Raw genomic sequence first — 18,910 nt, 5'->3', positions numbered from 1 at the left:
TCCAGGCAGGTTGGATTGTGTTGGAGAACGGTTACCATAATAACCAAAAAAACAATCTGTGCATGATAAGCAGATTCAGTGTTTAAAAATAAAGTTTAAATAGTAGTATTCCAGTAGCTCCACGGGGATATATTACATTTAATTCTGTTCATTACTTTGGTAGGCCCACTGCTCAGTGAGGAGGGAGAAACAATGACAAGAAACTTGGAAATGGCAGAGATGCTTATTGACTTCTTTGTTTCGGTCTTCACTGAGAAGTTTGAAGGAATGTCTAACATAGTGAATGCTTATGGGAAAGGAGTAGGTTTAGAAGATAAAATAAAAAAAGAACAAGTTAAAAATCACTTAGAAAAGTTAGATGCCTGCAAGTCACCAGGGCCTGATGAAGTGCATCCTAGAATACTCAAGGAGCTAATAGAGGAGGTAGCTGAGCCTCTAGCTATTATCTTTGGAAAATTATGGGAGACGGGAGAGATTCCAGAAGACTGGAAAAGGGCAAATATAGTGCCCATCTATAAAAAGGGAAATAAAAACAACCCAGGAAACTGCAGACCAGTTAGTTTAACTCCTATGCCAGGGAAGATAATGGAGCAAGTAATTAAGGAATTCATCTGCAAACACTTGGAAGGTGGTAAGGTGATAGGGAATAGCCAGCATGGATTTGTAAAGAACAAATCGTGTCAAACCAATCTGATAGCTTTCTTTGATAGGATAATGAGTCTTGTGGATAAGGGAGAAGCGGTGGATGTGGTATACCTAGACTTTAGTAATGTATTTGATACGGTCTTGCATGATATTCTTATCGATAAACTAGGCAAATACAATTTAGATGGGGCTACTATAAGGTGGGCGCATAACTGGCTGGATAACCGTACTCAGAGAGTAGTTATTAATGGTTCCGAATCCTGCTGGAAAGGTATAACAAGTGGGGTTCCGCAGGGGGTCTGTTTTGGGACCGGCTCTGTTCAATATCTTCATCAACGACTTAGATGTTGGCATAGAAAGTACGCTTATTAAGTTTGCAGATGATACCAAACTGGGAGGGATTGCAACTGCATTGGAGGACAGGGTCATAATTCAAAATGACCTGGACAAATTGGAGAAATGGTCTGAGGTAAACCAGATGAAGTTTAATAAGACGAATGCAAAGTGCTCCACTTAGGAAGGAACAATCAGTTTCACACATACAGAATGGGAAGAGACTGTCTATGAAGGAGTACAGCAGAAGGTGGATGCATTAACAGGTGTGTTGTGAGCAAGACACGAGAAGTCATTCTTTTGCTCTACTCTGTGCGCTGGTTAGGCCTCACCTGGAGTATTGTGTCCAGTTCTGGGCACCACATTTCAAGAAAGATGTGGAAAAATTGAAGAGGGTCCAGAGAAGAGCAACAAGAATGATTAAAGGTCTAGAGAATATGACCTATGAAGGAAGGCTGAAGGAGTTTGGTTTATTTAGTTTGGAAAAGAGAAGACTGAGAGGGGACATGATAGCAGTTTTCAGGTATCTAAAAGGGTGTCATCAGGAGGAGGGAGAAAACATTGTTAAGCAATGGGCTTAAACTGCAGCAAGGGAGATTTAGGTTGGACATTAGGAAAAAGTTCCTAACTGTCAGGGTAGTTAAACACTGGAATAAATTGCCTAGGGAGGTTGTGGAATCTCCATCTCTGGAGATATTTAAGAGTAAGTTAGATAAATGTCTGTCAGGGATGGTCTAGACAGTATTTGGTCCTGCCATGAGGGCAGGGGACTGGACTCGATGACCTCTTGAGGTCCCTTCCAGTCCTAGAGTCTGTGAATCTATGAATCTTCTTTGTCATTTAAAAATGTGTTCAGTCCAAGAATTCTATATCTAATATATTTCAAATTACAATAATTCTCATCAGTCTCACCAGCCATCTTTGAGGCATATACCATTCCTAAAATAAATTTACAAACTGGCCAAATTTTGTGTGGACTTGTATGCAGATGATGGCCTTTGTACATAAAGCCAGATATAATCTCAGTGCTAACGGAGCACAAAGAGTGCTTGAAATCAGTGCAGAATACCTCTGTGAGCCCCTTTGGGGGTAATGCTCTCTGCATGCCGTGGTATGGGATTGTGTCTTAAAGGCACTGCCTAGTTCCATTTTTTCTGAAACAGCTCTGCATCCACAACTGTGGTGAAAGGGAAAGGAGGCTATAAGTGAGAATGATTTGCAACATGTTCACTAGCGAGGACGGCTACAATAGGGGGCAAATGATGTACAACTTGATGGCTGCAGTTGAACTCCGATCTGCACCACTGAACATGCTGTGTTGCTGAGGGGTGCAAGGCAGGCTATCTTGAATGACAGAAAAATAATGCAGAAAAGAACAAAAAGGGGGGAAATATTGTAGTGGAGCGACAGATGACAAGTGAAACACAATTCCAGGGCCTGCATTTTCCTATAGAAACTGCTGTAGCAAAGTTACATCAAGTCACACACAGCCTACGATTCCCAACTTGCAAAGATACTCACTCTAGCTCTTATAAGCTAGCATGCTAAAAATAGTGGCATAGCTGTGGAAGCCCGGGAATTGGCAGTGGTGGCATGGACTAGCCGCCCCAAATACAAATCCACCTGAATGTCATGGGTATATGTAATACCAAAAGACAGGGTCGGCTCCAGGCCCCAGCGCGCCAAGTGCGTGCTTGGGGCGGCATGTCGCGGGGGGCGCTCTGCTGGTTGCCGGGAGGGCAGCAGGCAGCTCCGGTGGACTTCCCGCAGGCGTCCCACGGCTCCGGTGGAGCATCCCCAGGCACACCTGCAGGAGGTCCACTGGAGCCGTGGGACCAGCAGACCCTCCGCAGGGATGCCTGCGGGAGGTCCACCAGAGCTGCGGGACCAGTGAGCAGCAGAGCGCCCCCCCCCACACGTGCCGCTGTGCTTGGGGCGATGAAATGGCTAGAGCTCGCCCTGCCAAAAGACCCTGGTTATTGGTGGGCAGGATTGAACCTGGGACCTCTGGAGCTTAGCATATGAGCTAAAAGCCATATGCCCGTTAGCAAAGGCTGTAGCAGAGTCATTAATCTCTAAGTGGTCTTGGTGCCACTAAAGGGGACAAAACATACCCAGGGCAGCTTGCCCATGCTGCTGCTGTTGCCTGTGCTACCATGGCTACACTATTTTTAGCAAGCTGGGAATCACCACCCTAGCTTGTAGGGTAGACGTAGCCTCAGTTGATATGGAGTTAGTAACAAAGAAACATATTTAAAGTATAATTTTGAATCAAGTTTATTTTTTTCATTCAGTTTCTAACCTTATTCATTAGTATAGACTTGTATGGCAATGCCAGAAGCCTGTTACTAGATATATTTTAATGTCAAGTGTATGGGAATTTGTTCATATTAAAAAATATATATATGTATTAGTCTTAAAATTCATTTTCTTGTTCTCTCATATAGAAGTTTCCTTTATTTCTTCCTGTAATGCAGTCTTATAGAGCTTTCAATGGTTCTGCAGTTGCGATACCTGGAAAACTGAACCGCTCAAGGGACTAAAGCTTTTGTTCCGACAAACAAAATCCTAAAACTTTGTGACTATGGGTTCTCAGACGGTGCTGTGGCGGATATTATTTCTGAGCCTGCCCCTTGTTCAAGTAACCCGCACCCAGCGGCTAAACCTCTTCAGCAACTGGCCACGTTGGGACACTTGTCTGACTGTTAGTTGTGTCCCTGAACTCGTTCTGAGGAAGGAATAGGACTGTGACCTGTACCTTTAAACCTCTCTAAAACTCTCTCCCAACAAGTGGTACAGAAAGCTGAGTGGTGGTGGAAAGGAGAATACCATTCCAATAACTATCTAAAAACGTCTAAAGTTTAGCATCATAATTGGAAAGCCCAAGGGGTCCCTCTCTTCGATATCCTTGGGTTTAAATATAACCTATGTTTTATGGCTGTTGACAGAACCGGGAAAAAACCAAGTTACATCCCCTTAGAAGCCTGCAATCAAACCCTTAGGTTTAGTTTTAAAAATAAAACCTTTTACCCCTTAAAAATTGGTGTAGAGACCTCCCTGCCAGTTTCAGAAGGCCTATATTGCAAAATTAACAGGTGAACGTTATCAAGGGAAGTGGTTTCCTTCACTCCTTCCCTTGAGTCCCATAAATAAAACCCATGCATATTATATGGACATCTCCTCTGGCATTTTATCACCTCACTCATCTCTTGTAAAAATTTCTAAATGCCAGGGGGCGCTAGTAAGCTTTACATCACACTTGTTTGCTGTTACATACTATGGGGATATTTTAAACAACACCCACTCCATGGGACATTTAAATGCATCCCATTGGCAGTGCCGGGGCCGGGTATTTGACAACTCCAAACATCGAGATGTTAGGGTAAATTGGCGCCACCAAGTAGCAGGAAGCTCCCCTCACCCTTTATTTACAGAGCCCCGGTCTGTATTTTATTTGTGGCCATAATGCTTATAAAGCTCTCCCGCCGGGTTGGCATGGCCAGTGTGGTGTGGCCAAAGTATTACCAAACGTTCAAGTAAACACCACACTGGACTCACGCCAAATCCTCAACCTGGGGACTTATTCTCACAAGCTCTTCATACCCTTGAAAGGGGCTCGGGTTAAATGTGCCAAAAAAACCCTAGTAATCAGCCAAATGGGATTTCATTCCTTTATACGTAAACTTATTCCTGGACTAGGGGTAGCGGAGCTAAAAAGGACAGTGGTAAAAATTTCTGCAGAACTTGAAAAAGCAGCTAATCCCTCCTTAAATGCTTTCCAAAAGTTACAATGAGAAATCGATGACATAGCAGCAGTAACACTGCAAAATAGGCGTGTGCTAAATGCCATAAATGCTGAAGTGGGGGGGCCCTGTGCTCGCATTAAAAAAAAATGCTGTTTTTATATTAATCGCTCTGGTTTAATTGAGGAGGATTTGCAGGCCATCAAGAATGCAGCTATTTTTTTCCACACTGTTCAGGGGTTACTGCTGACTGTCACATCAGAGCTATCTCCTTTGCCTTATTCCCCCACTCCCCACATTGGTACCTCCAGTCTCCTTGTCCAGGCAGTCTTTGTCTTCTCCTCTTCCCCCCAGTTCCTTATCTAATCTAATCTTTCCTTCTTCCCTCCACCCCCCACAAGAAAATGGGCTTCTAGTCTCCCACCAATGTTTCCCTCACCAGCACCCACGCTCACCAGATTTCTTTGCCTGCTCAGGCTGCCAATCCCAGTTTCTTCACTTCCTCCTCCATCTTTGGTCCCAGTTTCATCAGACTCCTTGTCTCTTTCCCTCTCTCCAATCTGGTTTTGGTCTTCTCTGCTTTCGAGACAGCGTTCTCTTCCAGGTTGCCTGGGCTTTAGCAGGGAGGTCTCTGAGAACAGAAGAGAGACAGGTTCCCTGATCTTTAGTTCTGATACCCTGCCCCACCCCAGGGGGAGCAGCCATCACAAGAAAAGTCTGGCTTTGTCCCTATAGCCCCTGGCTGAGCATGCTGAGTTGCTCTGTGGGGATGGTGCATGTGGTCAGCACAAGGAGTTTTGAGAAGCTCAAGCATGCTCAGTGAAGATAGACTCTTCTGAGGTTCAGCTCTAGTAAGTCTCTACTGAACATGTGTGAATATGACACACTTTTCAAACTCGGGGTCTGTCCTTTGAAGGCACAGGATTCTTTCTTGCTTCAGACAGTACAAACACCAGCAATGCACAGTGCAGAGAGATTGGGGGGGTCTATTTGAAACAGGGTTCCACCTTAAATGTCTCAAACAATTAAACACTGATGGACAATTCGATTCTGTAGTCCAATAACTGTAAGCCACATGGCTTAAGTGTTTTTTCTCCTTTAAAATACATAGTGTCCACGGCCTGGACTAACATGGAGTGAAAAACAAACTGCATCCTGAGTTTCTGTAACCCCATATTCCTAGTACTTTGAACCACTTTAAATGGGTCACAAACTAGATTGTCTTTATACCACAACAAACCCAGCAAGCAAGTGTAGGGAATGTCTAGAAATCACCACCTCTGAGGAGCACAGTGGGGTACTGTCCAGAAAGTTCAACCACTGCAAAAACTTCAATTTAAAATTGAATGTAAAATCAATGTAAAATTAGAGCGCTCCTTTTGTGTATGACTTACATGAGCTATGATTTTTATTTGCCGCCGTCTCACAAAAAACAAGGCTTATAACTTAGACAAATTTGAAAAGGTTTTCTCCTGTGAAACTTTAAGCCCCTGCTCCAGAGCATGGGAGTGCTAGACCTTTTCTCACCACAATTTTTTTAACACACAATTAACAAACAGTTTTTTTAAAACAGAATTTTTTTATATGATATATCTTCACCATTCATGAGAACAAGATAGGGGAACTGTTTTGGCTAAAATTTTCAAACAAACAAATCCATTCGAGGCAGACACCCAACATGGAAAATTTCAACCCAAATGGTTAAAATTTGATAGTTATAAGCAACTGAAAATAGGACTTTATAATAGGAAGTGTCAGAAAACCTTTATTGGCAGTGCTCCCAGTTTATCCATGAAGAGATCAAAGAAAAGTTCATCTTTTCAGGCATAAAATATATACAGTACTACCTGAACGATGTTTTTCATGCATATGTTCAGAGGTTTCAATATGGGTTCTTTGTGCCTTAAATATGCTGCAGCATCACAGTCACACTATGTATCTAGTCACAGTGTTATTGACCCTGCCAATCAGTAGACATTTTAGTTCATATGACCTTGTCTCTCTTCATTGCGTTGTGTAGAATGATATCTCCAAAAGAGAGAAGGGCAAGGAGAGAAGCAGCAGCTGAGCTGTTTTAAGTTGTATTGATTTCATATCAAAATAAAAGTGGAATGGGCTAACTATTGATATCAGATTATAAGAGAATATTGCTGAATTGGCGCATCACATACTGTATTAGTCAACGGCCTAGAGATTCAGGTTGCTTTGTTTTCTTTATAAATTCCTTTATAGGACTTGCTAGACATATACAATAATTAATTGGGGTTCACATTTTTATTTAAAAAAAAACAGTCCTCTGCTCCAGTAACCATGCTCAATCAAAAAACAGGCTAAATTATAAACTGGGAAGACGTATGGCTTCTAGGATACTGACGTTTGGTCCACCATGGCTATATGATGTAGAACTAGTCTTTTCTTAGTCTGGAGAGAGTGCAGGCACATCAGAGAACAGGCTATCCTGCCAAGTAATGTAAGAAAAAATGTAATAGTAAATGTTACGTATATATCTACAAAAGTGGAATTAAATAAAATAGAGCTGCTGCAGCGAGGATTTTCAGAGAATATTTACAAGCTGTGGCCTAGCTGAGCTACACCATTTGAAACATCCCTGGAAAAGAACGGCCTTTTTCCCTTTCAGAATTAAGAGGATATGAAAGCTGATAAACCCACCAAATAAAAGAGATAAGGCCAAACATTTATTTGTATGAACTAATACTTGATATAAGCTTAAAAAGTATTTCCTCTTTCAGTGGTTACCCATTCACTACATAAGTCTACTTCAAGGGCCTTTCTGCATTCCCACTAGTAGCATGGACAGATAAAGAAAACTAATCTAAACAGAGGGCTAAGATCTGTCAAACAGAGAGCATGAGGTTCCTAGTGCTCTTTGCCTTGTGTGGGTAAGAGTTGCACTCCTTTATATGTACTCATACATCAGCCATTAACATCAGTAGGTGGCATTTGTGCAACTCTTAACAGATGCTGGTTTGGTAGGGGTTCTGTGACTTAACACCAGGGGGTTCCATATCCCACAAGTGCAAATCCCAGTGCTGTGGATTGAGACACTTTCCCTTGTTGTTGAGGTAGTAGGTGTGATTTTCTGTTATGATGTGATGGCACTTTGATAAAGAGAAGTCACACTGTTTGTATTTCACTAGCAGACCACTGTAGAATCAACCTAAATTTGATTCATGAACTTTGAATGTAAGTAATAGAAACCACCCTAGTAAGGAAGAAATGGTGCTGGGGGGTGAATTTGGCTTTCATATACATTGGTGTAGGTCCCCTGAAGTCAACAAAGGGCTGAATTTTGGCAACCTCAGTTAGTTTGAAAATTGAAAAATGTCTACTCTTCTTGATTCCTTTAAGTTAAATTGTTTTTTCTCAATAATATTTTGAGTGCTTCATCGGAGTCCAGTATTTACTCCAAGAGTCTATACATGCTTATTGCAAACAAACCAATTAAGTGTCTGTTCATAATAAAAGAAATAGAAATGGTACTTCATTGATATCACAGAGCTCTCTGTCTCATCACAATACGTCACTAGAGTTCTAGTTACTTTTCACTACACTGGCTCCTTTTGCAACCAATCAATACAAGGCCAGCAACATGTGATTAAGAACAGAACCCTACATGAATACCACAGCTCAGCCCCTGCATTGCTCTGCTCGTAGTAATGGATTAACATAACACATCCTAGCTGCTGCCGCTGCTGCTGCTGCTTTTCTTTGTGGGATTTTTTTACTGGTGTAGCTTGCCAGACCATTTCCTTAACTGCTTACAGCAAGAGGTTTTGTTTTTGACTCTGAGAACAATACTTAAAGAGCATTTTGAGCGTGGGAAACAAGTACTGGAACTCTATTCCAGCTGTAGAAGCTGTATCACTTAGACACTAAAGATACGCTTCACTCTTGCTTTAGGACTTAATGGACATGTAAGATCCTGAAGGTGCAGATATGTATCTTTATGGCAGTGAAGATTATGAAGTGGTAAGATGTGAATTAAATGTGCTTTTATTGTGTTGAGTATCTTTCAAAAGTTTAATATACAGCTTTGAATTTCTGATCAATGCCATTTTGTTTTTGGACTTGAATAAATTACTCTAATTTTATTCATAATTATTCCATGGTCCAGCAGTTAAAAAAATAGATTTTGCATAAATATTGAAATAGTTAAGTATGAATTAGTAGATTAAAATTAAATTGCCTTTATTTCTGTCATATTTTGGTGATGTGTGTTAGCACAACTATAAATATAGATTTGAATCCTTTGACTAACATGGGCCAAATTCAGCACTGTGCTCAACAGCACTGCACACATGAATAAGTGGAGCAGGATTTGGCCTATAGCATAACTCGATACGGCTCCACTGACTTGCAAGTATTTGTACCCACTTCCAGCAGGTCTGGATTTGGCTACACATGCATAGAAACACTGGAAAACTGTTTTGTAGAAAACTTCAAAACATTTCAGTTTAATGCCTAAATCTATCTTTACAACAGTTTATTTTAAAAATGGAATGAGATCTGGCACCCTCTCTGCCTAAATCTTTGTGAGAAATAAAATCTAAATAAAGATGTAGTAAGAGGAAATGGCAGGGGGTCTCTCCTATGTCATCTGCTGCTTTTATGGGATAAGAAGTCTATGTATTTTACAGACTGAGGCCTTGATGCTGCATTGTATTCAGCATTGATGGACACATTTTCACCCACAGAACTCACTGCAGGATCAGGATCAGGACATAAAAGATTTTAGAGGAAGATGATACAACCAAAATCCTTTAATAAAGAAAACTATCATAGAGTACATCCAAATAAAGTTCTGCTTTACAAGTGGCAGGGCAGATGCTTATGGTTTTGATTACTCAAGTTACTTAAGTGTACTGTTCTTCTGAAGTCTGAAAGCTCCATTTAGTGTGCTCTGGATACTTCCACAATCTCAAGGAATTAATTTGATTATTTAAAATGCATTGTTTTTCATTTTTCTTAATTCTAAGTAGATATGCTTATTTTTTTGTGATGGTTATATTTTAATTTATTCATTCATTACGGGAAGATAGATGAGAAGATCATTTAAAAGCAGGGGTTAATGTATTGAATTGCTTTAAGTTGCACAAAGATTCACATACTCTTAACAAAATAGATTGAAAAGAACTTGTAGCAGACAAATCAATTACAGAGGAAGCTGTTGTCTCATAGTTTGAAGTAGTATGGTGTCCAGGTATAACTAGGTTGGGCACAATTTGATTTGCTTTTTGTTTGTAATTTTGATGGGTAATATTGAATGTTTGTTTTTAAGATTTTCTATTTTTATCTATTTGAAGTTTTATAGTCGCTGGAAATTATGGGGATGGCGGTGAGACAATGACATCAGAAATTACATTTAGTGTCAAAACAGACAAAATAACTATTCTTACATAATAAAAAATGCTACTTTAGAGTTTTATTTTGCCTATCTGTAAATTTTGATGATAAATGGAAATATTGTTCCATTAGTTTGTGCGGACTCAGGGATATCAACTTTTACCAGTAGTTATCAAAAAAATAGAATCCTTCCAAGCCTAGTTATAGCATGCAATACTCTTGGCTAAATTGTTAATTTTGCAAATGTTTTTGAAAAGTTGCAGCATTTAATTTTAGCCATTATGTTATTGATCCATTAATAACTAAGAAGTTGAATAAGTAACCTCTAGTTCTAATTGAAAGACATTAAAGAGACTGACTGACTTTTCACTCTCTTGCATTTTGTGTAGTCATTTACACCAGCACAAAGTGGATACAACATGATATGATTTTGGTAGCATTTTACACCCTCTTTGTTCTCTTTTTGTACAAGTGTAAATTACTATACAAAGTGCCAGGTAGTGAAAAATGAGGCTCAAAATGAATGAGCCATTTTCCTGCTATATTGAAAGGACAGGAGACATTTGATATGGTTTTAATCAGGCTGCAACTTTTATTATGAGCTATGTGGGACAACCTAGCAGATTAAAGTGTACAATGCAGGTAACCCCATGTTCATTCAGTAACTTCCCAGGGGGCTTCCACCAGCCCCTCTCTTTTTACATCCAGGTCCCCCAGCCAATCCATTGCTGGGCCCTTCCTCGTAGGAGGGTTAAGGTGGGCTATAAGAAAGGAAGGTTGTCTCCCTACCGTACCAAGCATAAGAGCTCCAAGGCCCAGCATGCACACCCCATTCCGTTCCTTTAACCAACACCTCCTTCTTAAGTCCTTTACTAGGTCATTTATCCGGTCACTGTATAACTTTCCTATGGGGTACCTGCACTCGACCTCTGCCCCACACTTATAATCACATATAGCCTAACTCCCTTCATGCCACATGTCAACAAAGCCTTTCCCGAACCTGCTGTGGGGAAGGTGAAAAATCCTCAACTCCACCTAGGCCAGGGGTGGCCAACCTGTGGCTTCGGAGCCACATGCGGCTCTTCAGATGTTAATATACGGCTGGAACTACAGGCGCCAACTTTCCAGTGTGCCGGGGGGTACTCAGTGTCAACCCCTGGCTTTGGTGCAGGCCCTGCTCCCACTCAACCCCTGAGTCTGCCATGCCCTCACTCCTCCCCCACCAGAGCCTCCTGCACGCCACAAAACAGCTAATTGGGAGGTGCAGGGAGGGAGGAGGAGGCACGGATCAGTGGGGCTGGGAGGCTCTGGGAGCAGAGGGGGTTGCTGATGAGGGGGCTGCTGATGTGATACTGTGACTCTTTGGAAATGAACATTGGTAAATTCTGGCTCCTTCTCAGGCTCAGGTTGGCCACCCCTGACCTAGGCCAATCTGTTGGTAAGGGGGAAATTCCTTCCTAGTCCCCCTAAAAATGGGCTAGTGCAATGCCCACAGCAGGTCTAAACCAAACTTGGTATTTCACCACCTAAAGAGGAGGGAAGGTGGGTGCTGCCTTAGCTGGCTCCATGTGTGTCATAACATTTTTCCCAGATCTGGACCTTAGCGTCCAAAATATGGGTGTTAGCATGAAAACCTCCAAGCTTAGTTACCTGGTGAACCGCTCTCCGCTGGCGCACCTGAGGGTATTTCAGGCTCTGGCTGAGCCTTTTGGGTATGGCTGTCTGTTGCTTCTGCCAGTTCTGGCTCGCTGGCGCCCTCTGGCGTTGAGTTTGAAGATGTGGTTGCAATTGCTGGTGCTGGTTGCTGTTCCAGTTCCGGGCCTGGGACTGGAGGTGCTGTGGCTGTTTCAGTGGTTGGCACGGAATCTGGGTCCACTACCTCTGTCTGGGTCTCTGGTAACACAGACAGGGCCCCTGTGGACGGCTCAGGAACAGGAATGGGTCTGGAAGCTTGCCTAGTTTGGCTACGTGTAACCATTCCCACTTGCTTGGCCCGCTTCACCTGGTTGGCCAAGTCTTCCCCCAGTAGCATGGGGATGGAATAATTGTCATAGACTGCAAAAGTCCACATTCCTGACCAGCCTTTGTACTGGACAGGCAGTTTAGCTGTAGGCAAGTTTACAGCTTGAGACATGAAGGGGTAAATTATCACTTGGGCCTTTGGGTTGATGAATTTGGGGTCTACGAAGGATTGGTGGATAGCTGACACTTGTGCCCCCGTGTCTCTCCATGCAGTAACCTTCTTTCCGCCCACTCTCAAATTTTCCCTTCGCTCCAAGGGTATTTGAGAGGCATCTGGGCCTGGGGATCTTTGGTGTGAGGCTGGTGTAATGAACTGCACTCGGTTGGCGGTCTTTGGGCAGTTGGCCTTGATATGTCCCAGTTCATCACACTTGAAGCATCTTCCAGCTGACTGGTCACTGGGTCGAGGTGGGTTACTGGAGACTGGTGAGGTAGAAGAATAAGGTGTCTGTGGCTTTCCTTGGGCTGTAGGTGGGGTCTTTGGTTGCCCTTGGTTGTAGGGTTTATTGTCGGTGTGCCCTCTGGGGTATTCGCTCCCCTTGACAGTAGCTTTCTTGCTTTCTGCCAGTTCCATCCATCTAGCTCCAATCTCCCCCGCGTTGGTGAGATTTTTGGGTTTTCCATCTTGTATGTACCGTGTTATGTCCTCAGGAACACCATCCAAGAACTGCTCCATTTGTAGGAGGAGGTGCAGTTCGTCTATGGATTTAACATTGTTTCCTGATATCCAGGCCTCATAATTTTTCCCAACGTAGTAGGCGTGTTTGGGAAATGACACATCTGGTTTCCACTTTTGGGTTCTGAAACGCCGACGGGCATGATCCGGGGTTATCCCCATTCTGTATCTGGCCTTGGTTTGAAAAAGTTTATAGTCGTTCATTTTCTCCTTAGGCATTGCCACCTCTGCTAAAGGTCCACTGAGCTGTGGCTTCAATTCTACCATGTACTGGTCTTCAGGGATGCTGTACCCAAGGCTGGCTCTATCAAAATTTTCCAAGAAGGCCTCAGTGTGATCACCTGCCTTGTAGGTGGGAAATTTCTTGGGATGTGGAACCATAATTGGCGAAGGGTTGTTAGGATTGGCTGGCGCATGCTTAGCCTTTTCTAATTCCATGGCCTGTCGGTGGGTCTCCCTCTGGAGTTCTATCTGTCTTCTGTAGGCTGCCTCTTCTTCTTCTTGTTTCCTTCTGTGGGCCACCTCTTCTTCTAGTTTCCTTTTGTGGGCTGCCTCTTTGGCTGCTTGTTCTCTTTTGTAGGCTGCCAGTTTGATGTTTTCTTCCTTTTCTTTCAGCTCCTCCTCTTTTTGTCTTTTTTCCAGTTGTCGCCTGTGTTCAGCTTCTTTGATTTGTCCTTCGGACTCCATTTTTGTATTGGAAGGCATGGTTCCTGTTTTCTTGTGTTGGGGTGCCCTCCGGTGTTTATCTTCTGAACTGCAGGCTCTCTGTTGCCTCCTGGGGTCTGCCTAGCAACAGTGCCTTTTTTTCTTTCTTCCTCTAGCTAATCTTTTAAATGTAAAGTAAACCAGAAAAACCACTTTATTTGCATGTGTATTGCTGGATACTTGACTCACAATCGGAGTGCTATTGTCTGACAAAAGACCCTTTTGTACAGCTTAATGGTTCCTTGCTTAATATGCAAGCTACTGCCAGGAGAGAACAGAAAAAAAATTCTCTCTGGTTCCTTTTAAAACCAAACCCTCTCTGCTTAAAAGCCCCTAGCAGAGAAAAGAAAAATATAATATTCCTACTGGCTTCTGGATTCTATCTATCCCACCACTGCACACCATGTCATAACATTTTTCCCAGATCTGGACCTTAGCGTCCAGAATATGGGTGTTAGCATGAAAACCTCCAAGCTTAGTTACCGCCTGGACCTGGTAAAGCTGCCACCAGCCAGGAATCTATACAGTGCCTGGGGCACTGTGGTCTCCCCAAAACCTTCCCTGGGGGACCCCCAGACTCAGATGCCTTGAGTCTCACAACAAAGGGGAATAAACCATTTCTCTTCCCCCCTCCAGGTGTTCCCTCCCTGGGTTCCTGGAGAGATATACAGAAGCAAGCTCCGTGAATCTAAACAGAGGGACTCCACCCTCCCTGTTTCCAGTCCTGGAAAACAGAAGTACCGAGAGCTAATCTCTCTTCCCCCCTCACCCAGAGGGTATGCAAAGTCAGGCTTAGTAAATCTAACACAAAGAGATTTTCCCCCTGACTTCTTCCTCCCAACAATTCCCTGGTGAGCTGCAGACTCAATTCCCTGGAGTCCCCACTAAAGAAAAACTCCAACAGGTCTTAAAAAGAAGGCTTTATATAAAAAAGAAAGAAAAGGACATTAAAAATGGTCTCTCTGTATTAAGGTGACAAATACAGGGTCATTTGCTTAAAAGAAAAAAATGAATAAACAGCCTTATCCAAAATGAATACAATTTAACACATTCCAGCAACTATACACATGTAAATACAAAAGAAAACAATATAAACCTATGGTCTTCCTATCTTTGTACTTACAACTTGGAAACAGAAGATTAGAAAGCCAGGAGACAGAAAGATCACTCTCAGAGCCGAGAGGGTCAGACACAAGACAAAGGACAAAGAACTCACACCCAAAACTTCCCTCCACCCAGATTTGAAAAAGTCTTGTTTCCTGATTGGTCCTCTGGTCAGGTGTTTCAGGTTACTCCTTTCCAGGTGAAAGAGACATTAACCCTTAGCTATCTGTTTATGACAATGTGAAAAGGGGATTCACCACATAGGCTACCCCTTTTAAACTCTTCTACCCATTCATATTCCATGAGATGAGTCAGAGTCACGCCTTGTCCCCTTTTGCAGCAGTTTGACCTCTCTCTGCCCCAGCCATAAAACACTGTTCCCTTCATTCAGCCACACAGACAAATTGCCCCCTCCCAGCCCCACTTATCCTGAGAATTTTCTTACTATTAAGTAAGGATTTAGGAATACAGTTGAGATTTTAGACCATAACCTAATGAAAGCCAAGTATCCTCTTTAGATGTATGTAGGAGGATGAGGGAAGGAATGCTATTTAATTCCCTGAGATTTGGCAAGGGAGAGAGACTAAAGTCATAAAAAGCAACTATATTTCAATATTTACAGTGGGCTATTGCTTGAAGGAAGCTTGAAATGTTACAGAAATAGTAAGTTGCTATTATCCTCAGAGATTTGCTATTGATAAGTGAACAAGCTCATGTCTGAAAGATTGAGTTCTTCAATTCCAGAACCTAAGTTACAAATTGCTGCTGAGTTTACATGGACAAACATATTTCTGACAAACCTATATGCTTCAGATTTATGCAGAACTGTAAATTTAAAATTATTTCATGCATGACTTTATCATCCCACTGGTATTTAGGCAAAACTTCTAATTGGTTCTGACTTTATAATTGGGTGTTCTGCTTAAAAATCATGAAGTAATTTGAAATCGCACACAGAAAATTTTTAGAACATGATGTACTGATTCAGGATTCTTAATAGGCAAGTGAATATCTAGTTTTCTGTATGAATCTGTAGTTTAAGAAGCCATGTGTTCTGCATGGAGGAAAAGACACTTATATTGTCATCCCACACAATTACCTATGAGTTGTTACACAACAAACTATAGCAAAAAATGTGACAGCACAGAATCTGTAGATTTTCTCATAAGTTTAAGTTTGGTGTTTATTTGAAATAATGTTAAAAAATGAACCTGAGGTATTTCAGTAGTATATGTAAAATTTGATTCTAACATACAAAGCCTGAGATTAATGGTAAAATTAAAGACAATAAGATTGAAAATGTTAAGAACATAAGAACGGCCATACTGGGTCAGACCAAAGGTCTGTCTAGCCGAATATCGTATTTTCTGACAGTGGTCAATGCTAGGTGCCCCAAAGGGAATGAACAGGTCATCAGGTGATCCATTCCCTGTCACTCATTACCAGCTTCTGGCAAACAGAGGCTAGGGACACAATCCCTGCCCATCCTGGCTAATAGCCATTGATGGACCTATCCTCCATGAATTTATCTATTTCTTTTTTGAACCCTGTTACAGACTTGGCCTTCACAACATCCTCTGGCAAAGAGTTCTGCAGGTTGACTGTGTGTTGTTTGTTTTAAACCTGCTTAGTGTAGCTAAATTTGAGTACAACTTTTCAGTAAAATGATGTTTGTATAGCTTTTATAATGTATCTTTAAGATAACTTTACCTGAAATCACCATAGATAAATGTGTTGTCTGTTCTTGAAGAATTGGAAACTTCTGGGGTGCAATTCTGATTCCAATGGCAAAATACACATCAACTTTAATGTGGCAGGATTTCACTTCTGTAATTCTATTCTTTCCCTTAGAACAGGAGCTCTGTTCTTTCCCTATATATTATTAAAAATCTGAGTCTTTTTAAATCTCTTTCTCTGTCTCTTTCTGACTGACTTTCTCTTTCCCTCAACTTTTCTTGGAGCCCTTCTTGTTTAATCTATACAGAATAAGTCTCTGATATCTGACAGGAGATTTTTCTTTCTGTTGTCAGCCACCATGTTTTTGTGGCTAGAAGGACAGAATATTGCTCCAGGATCATTTTCAAAAGATGTATCAGGGGATTTTGGCCACTCTCACTAGTCAGGAAAATTAAATTTATCACCTCATGCCACACTTTACAAATGATACATTGTTAAAATCCTCAATAACACTGTAGGAGCATTCATTCCTCACTTGAGTTACTCTGACCTGACTGTGACACTCTATATTGAGAAAGAAAATGTAACAACTGAAAATGTGCCTGTTTGGTCCAGAATGCAGCAGCCCATTTACTAAGCAGCACCAGAGGCTGGAGGCATCTCTCTCCCTTGCCCCAATCCCAAATTAATACAAATTTGAGTTCACAAGGGCATGGTACTAATCTTCACATGTCTGAACCAAGAGAGTCCAAACTACCTGAAGGACCACTTCTTTCTTTATAACCAGGGACAGTTGAGTTGTCCACAACAAAGGTAAGTTTTGTTAAGAGTTGACATAAAGACAGAGCTCTTCTGTGATTGACTTTTAGCTATGAAATTCCTTCAAGAGATAAGAGTGATCACAAATCTGTCTTCAAGTCTAAATACAAGACAATCTCCCGCTGTCTTCTCTTTCCCAAAACATCAGTGAGATGCAACACCTAATACTAAATGCCAAACATACTTCTCTGCCATTGGTAAAGCTACAGAGAACCAGCTTACAACAGACTACATGTGTCTGTTTTCTTGTAAGGTGATCAGAGGCAATGGAGATAGGGATTTCTTTTTAAAAAAAACACCTAAATGTTGGAGTGGTGTCTCAGAGCTGCTTCTGATTGTTGTGTACTGTTTTAGGAAAATCATTGTGTTATATTCCCTTTGGTGTTTTCTGTTATAAGATATGCTTCTCTTAAGGTCAGACAGGATAAGGTATATATGACAATTTGTTATTTGCTTCTAACTCTTCATTAATTTCAGAACAGATAAAGGGAAATGAGAAAAGCCCACTGTATATGACAGTTCAGAAACAGATGTAAGGAAAGAAAATAATTTAGCTCCTAAAACTTGAAGTGATGCTCATTACCTTTGTAAAGCTTCCACAGTCTAAATAAAGAACAGGTAATTGAATTTGGATTGTATTAGTCAGAGATATGGTACTACATTTTACCACAGAATATTACTATTTGTAACTTACAGCTTGTATGTGTAGTTAGAAATGAGAGGTTAAAATTGAATATGTTTGGTTTCCTAGTTAAATAATTTGCTTAACAAATATCTGTTTCCCTTCAGATATTTTACGTGTCAGGGCAAGTGTATTGTTAGCATTTTTCATTTTAAATGCACATCTGCAAACTATGCTGTTGCCACCTTCGTATGATAGAAAATTGGCTCCTTTTATGTCTGAATGAGGTCTAATTAGATGATAAGTAGAACTTTCCAAAAGAACAATTTTTCATCAGAAAATGCTGAGTTGACTAAATCAAAATATTATACGTGAACATATCAGTTTAGTCAAAATTTTCAGTTGGAAATGATCACATTTCATTTTTCCTGCATTGTTTCCACTTTCATATTCCATTAGCCCATATTGTAAATACCTTTAAAAGCCCTGCCAGCCTCTTAACTCCTTGACAATGCAGTATTGTTCCATTTGTTGTGTCCAGTCTGATTTTTAAATGTGCTAGTTGATGGGACTTCTGCCACTTTTCTTGGGAGATTATTGCGTAGGCTAAAGGATCTCACTCTCAGGAAGTTACACGTGATATTCAGTATAATTTTTCCCTTTCTTAGGTTCATCCCATTACTTCTAGTTAAATTTGCTAACTATTTCCTCTCCTTCCTTGGTGTTTAAAGACTGTAACATTTGTAGCCAAGCTGTATCTTTTGAACTCTCTCTTTTTTAAATAATTCCTCAAATTGTTGGTTATTCTAGATTTACACTGGCATATCTGACAGTAGAATTTGTCCCTTCTGTTTTCGTTCAAATTGTCCTTAAAAGGAACAGTACAAACATCTTTATCATTTCAATGTTAACTTTGATTCATGTATTCAGAATTGTATTTTATGGAGCATGTTAGCTCTAGTCATATTTTTCCCAAACTCAGTGTATATGTTATCTGCTTTGTAAATTCAGATTTTGTAATTTACAGCTCTCCTGAGACAGGTTTAACTGTAGTCTCCATAGTTTTCAAAATCCTTCTAATTTATCTGTATTAATAAGTTGGCCTGATTTTGTTTGAAGATAGATAGATTCTTTCTTTTTTCCAGACTCTTCAATTCTCTGCAATTTGCACATATTCATCTCATATATCAGAAAGTTTCT

At 41.1% G+C, this 18,910-nt stretch overlaps 1 protein-coding gene across 5 annotated transcripts in view; it reads left to right on the top strand.

Moving 5' to 3' along the window:
• Nucleotides 1-18,910, top strand: part of CACNB2 (calcium voltage-gated channel auxiliary subunit beta 2) — a 441,669-nt gene that overhangs the window by 233,897 nt on the left and 188,862 nt on the right. The window contains exon 1 of one of the 5 annotated variants that reach the window (XM_050939563.1): nt 8,439-8,711. The exons of the other annotated variants lie outside the window; for them this stretch is intronic. Coding sequence (XP_050795520.1) covers nt 8,679-8,711 — 33 coding nt within the window. The 5' untranslated portion in view covers nt 8,439-8,678. Of the gene's footprint in view, nt 1-8,438; nt 8,712-18,910 lie in introns of those variants that run through there. 5 annotated transcript variants of the gene reach the window in all.

The sequence above is a fragment of the Gopherus flavomarginatus genome, chromosome 2 (genome assembly GCF_025201925.1).
Source record: "Gopherus flavomarginatus isolate rGopFla2 chromosome 2, rGopFla2.mat.asm, whole genome shotgun sequence".
Classification (NCBI taxonomy): domain Eukaryota; kingdom Metazoa; phylum Chordata; order Testudines; family Testudinidae; genus Gopherus; species Gopherus flavomarginatus.
Note: the sequence above shows the minus strand (reverse complement) of the source record. Positions and strands in the feature narration are given on the sequence as shown.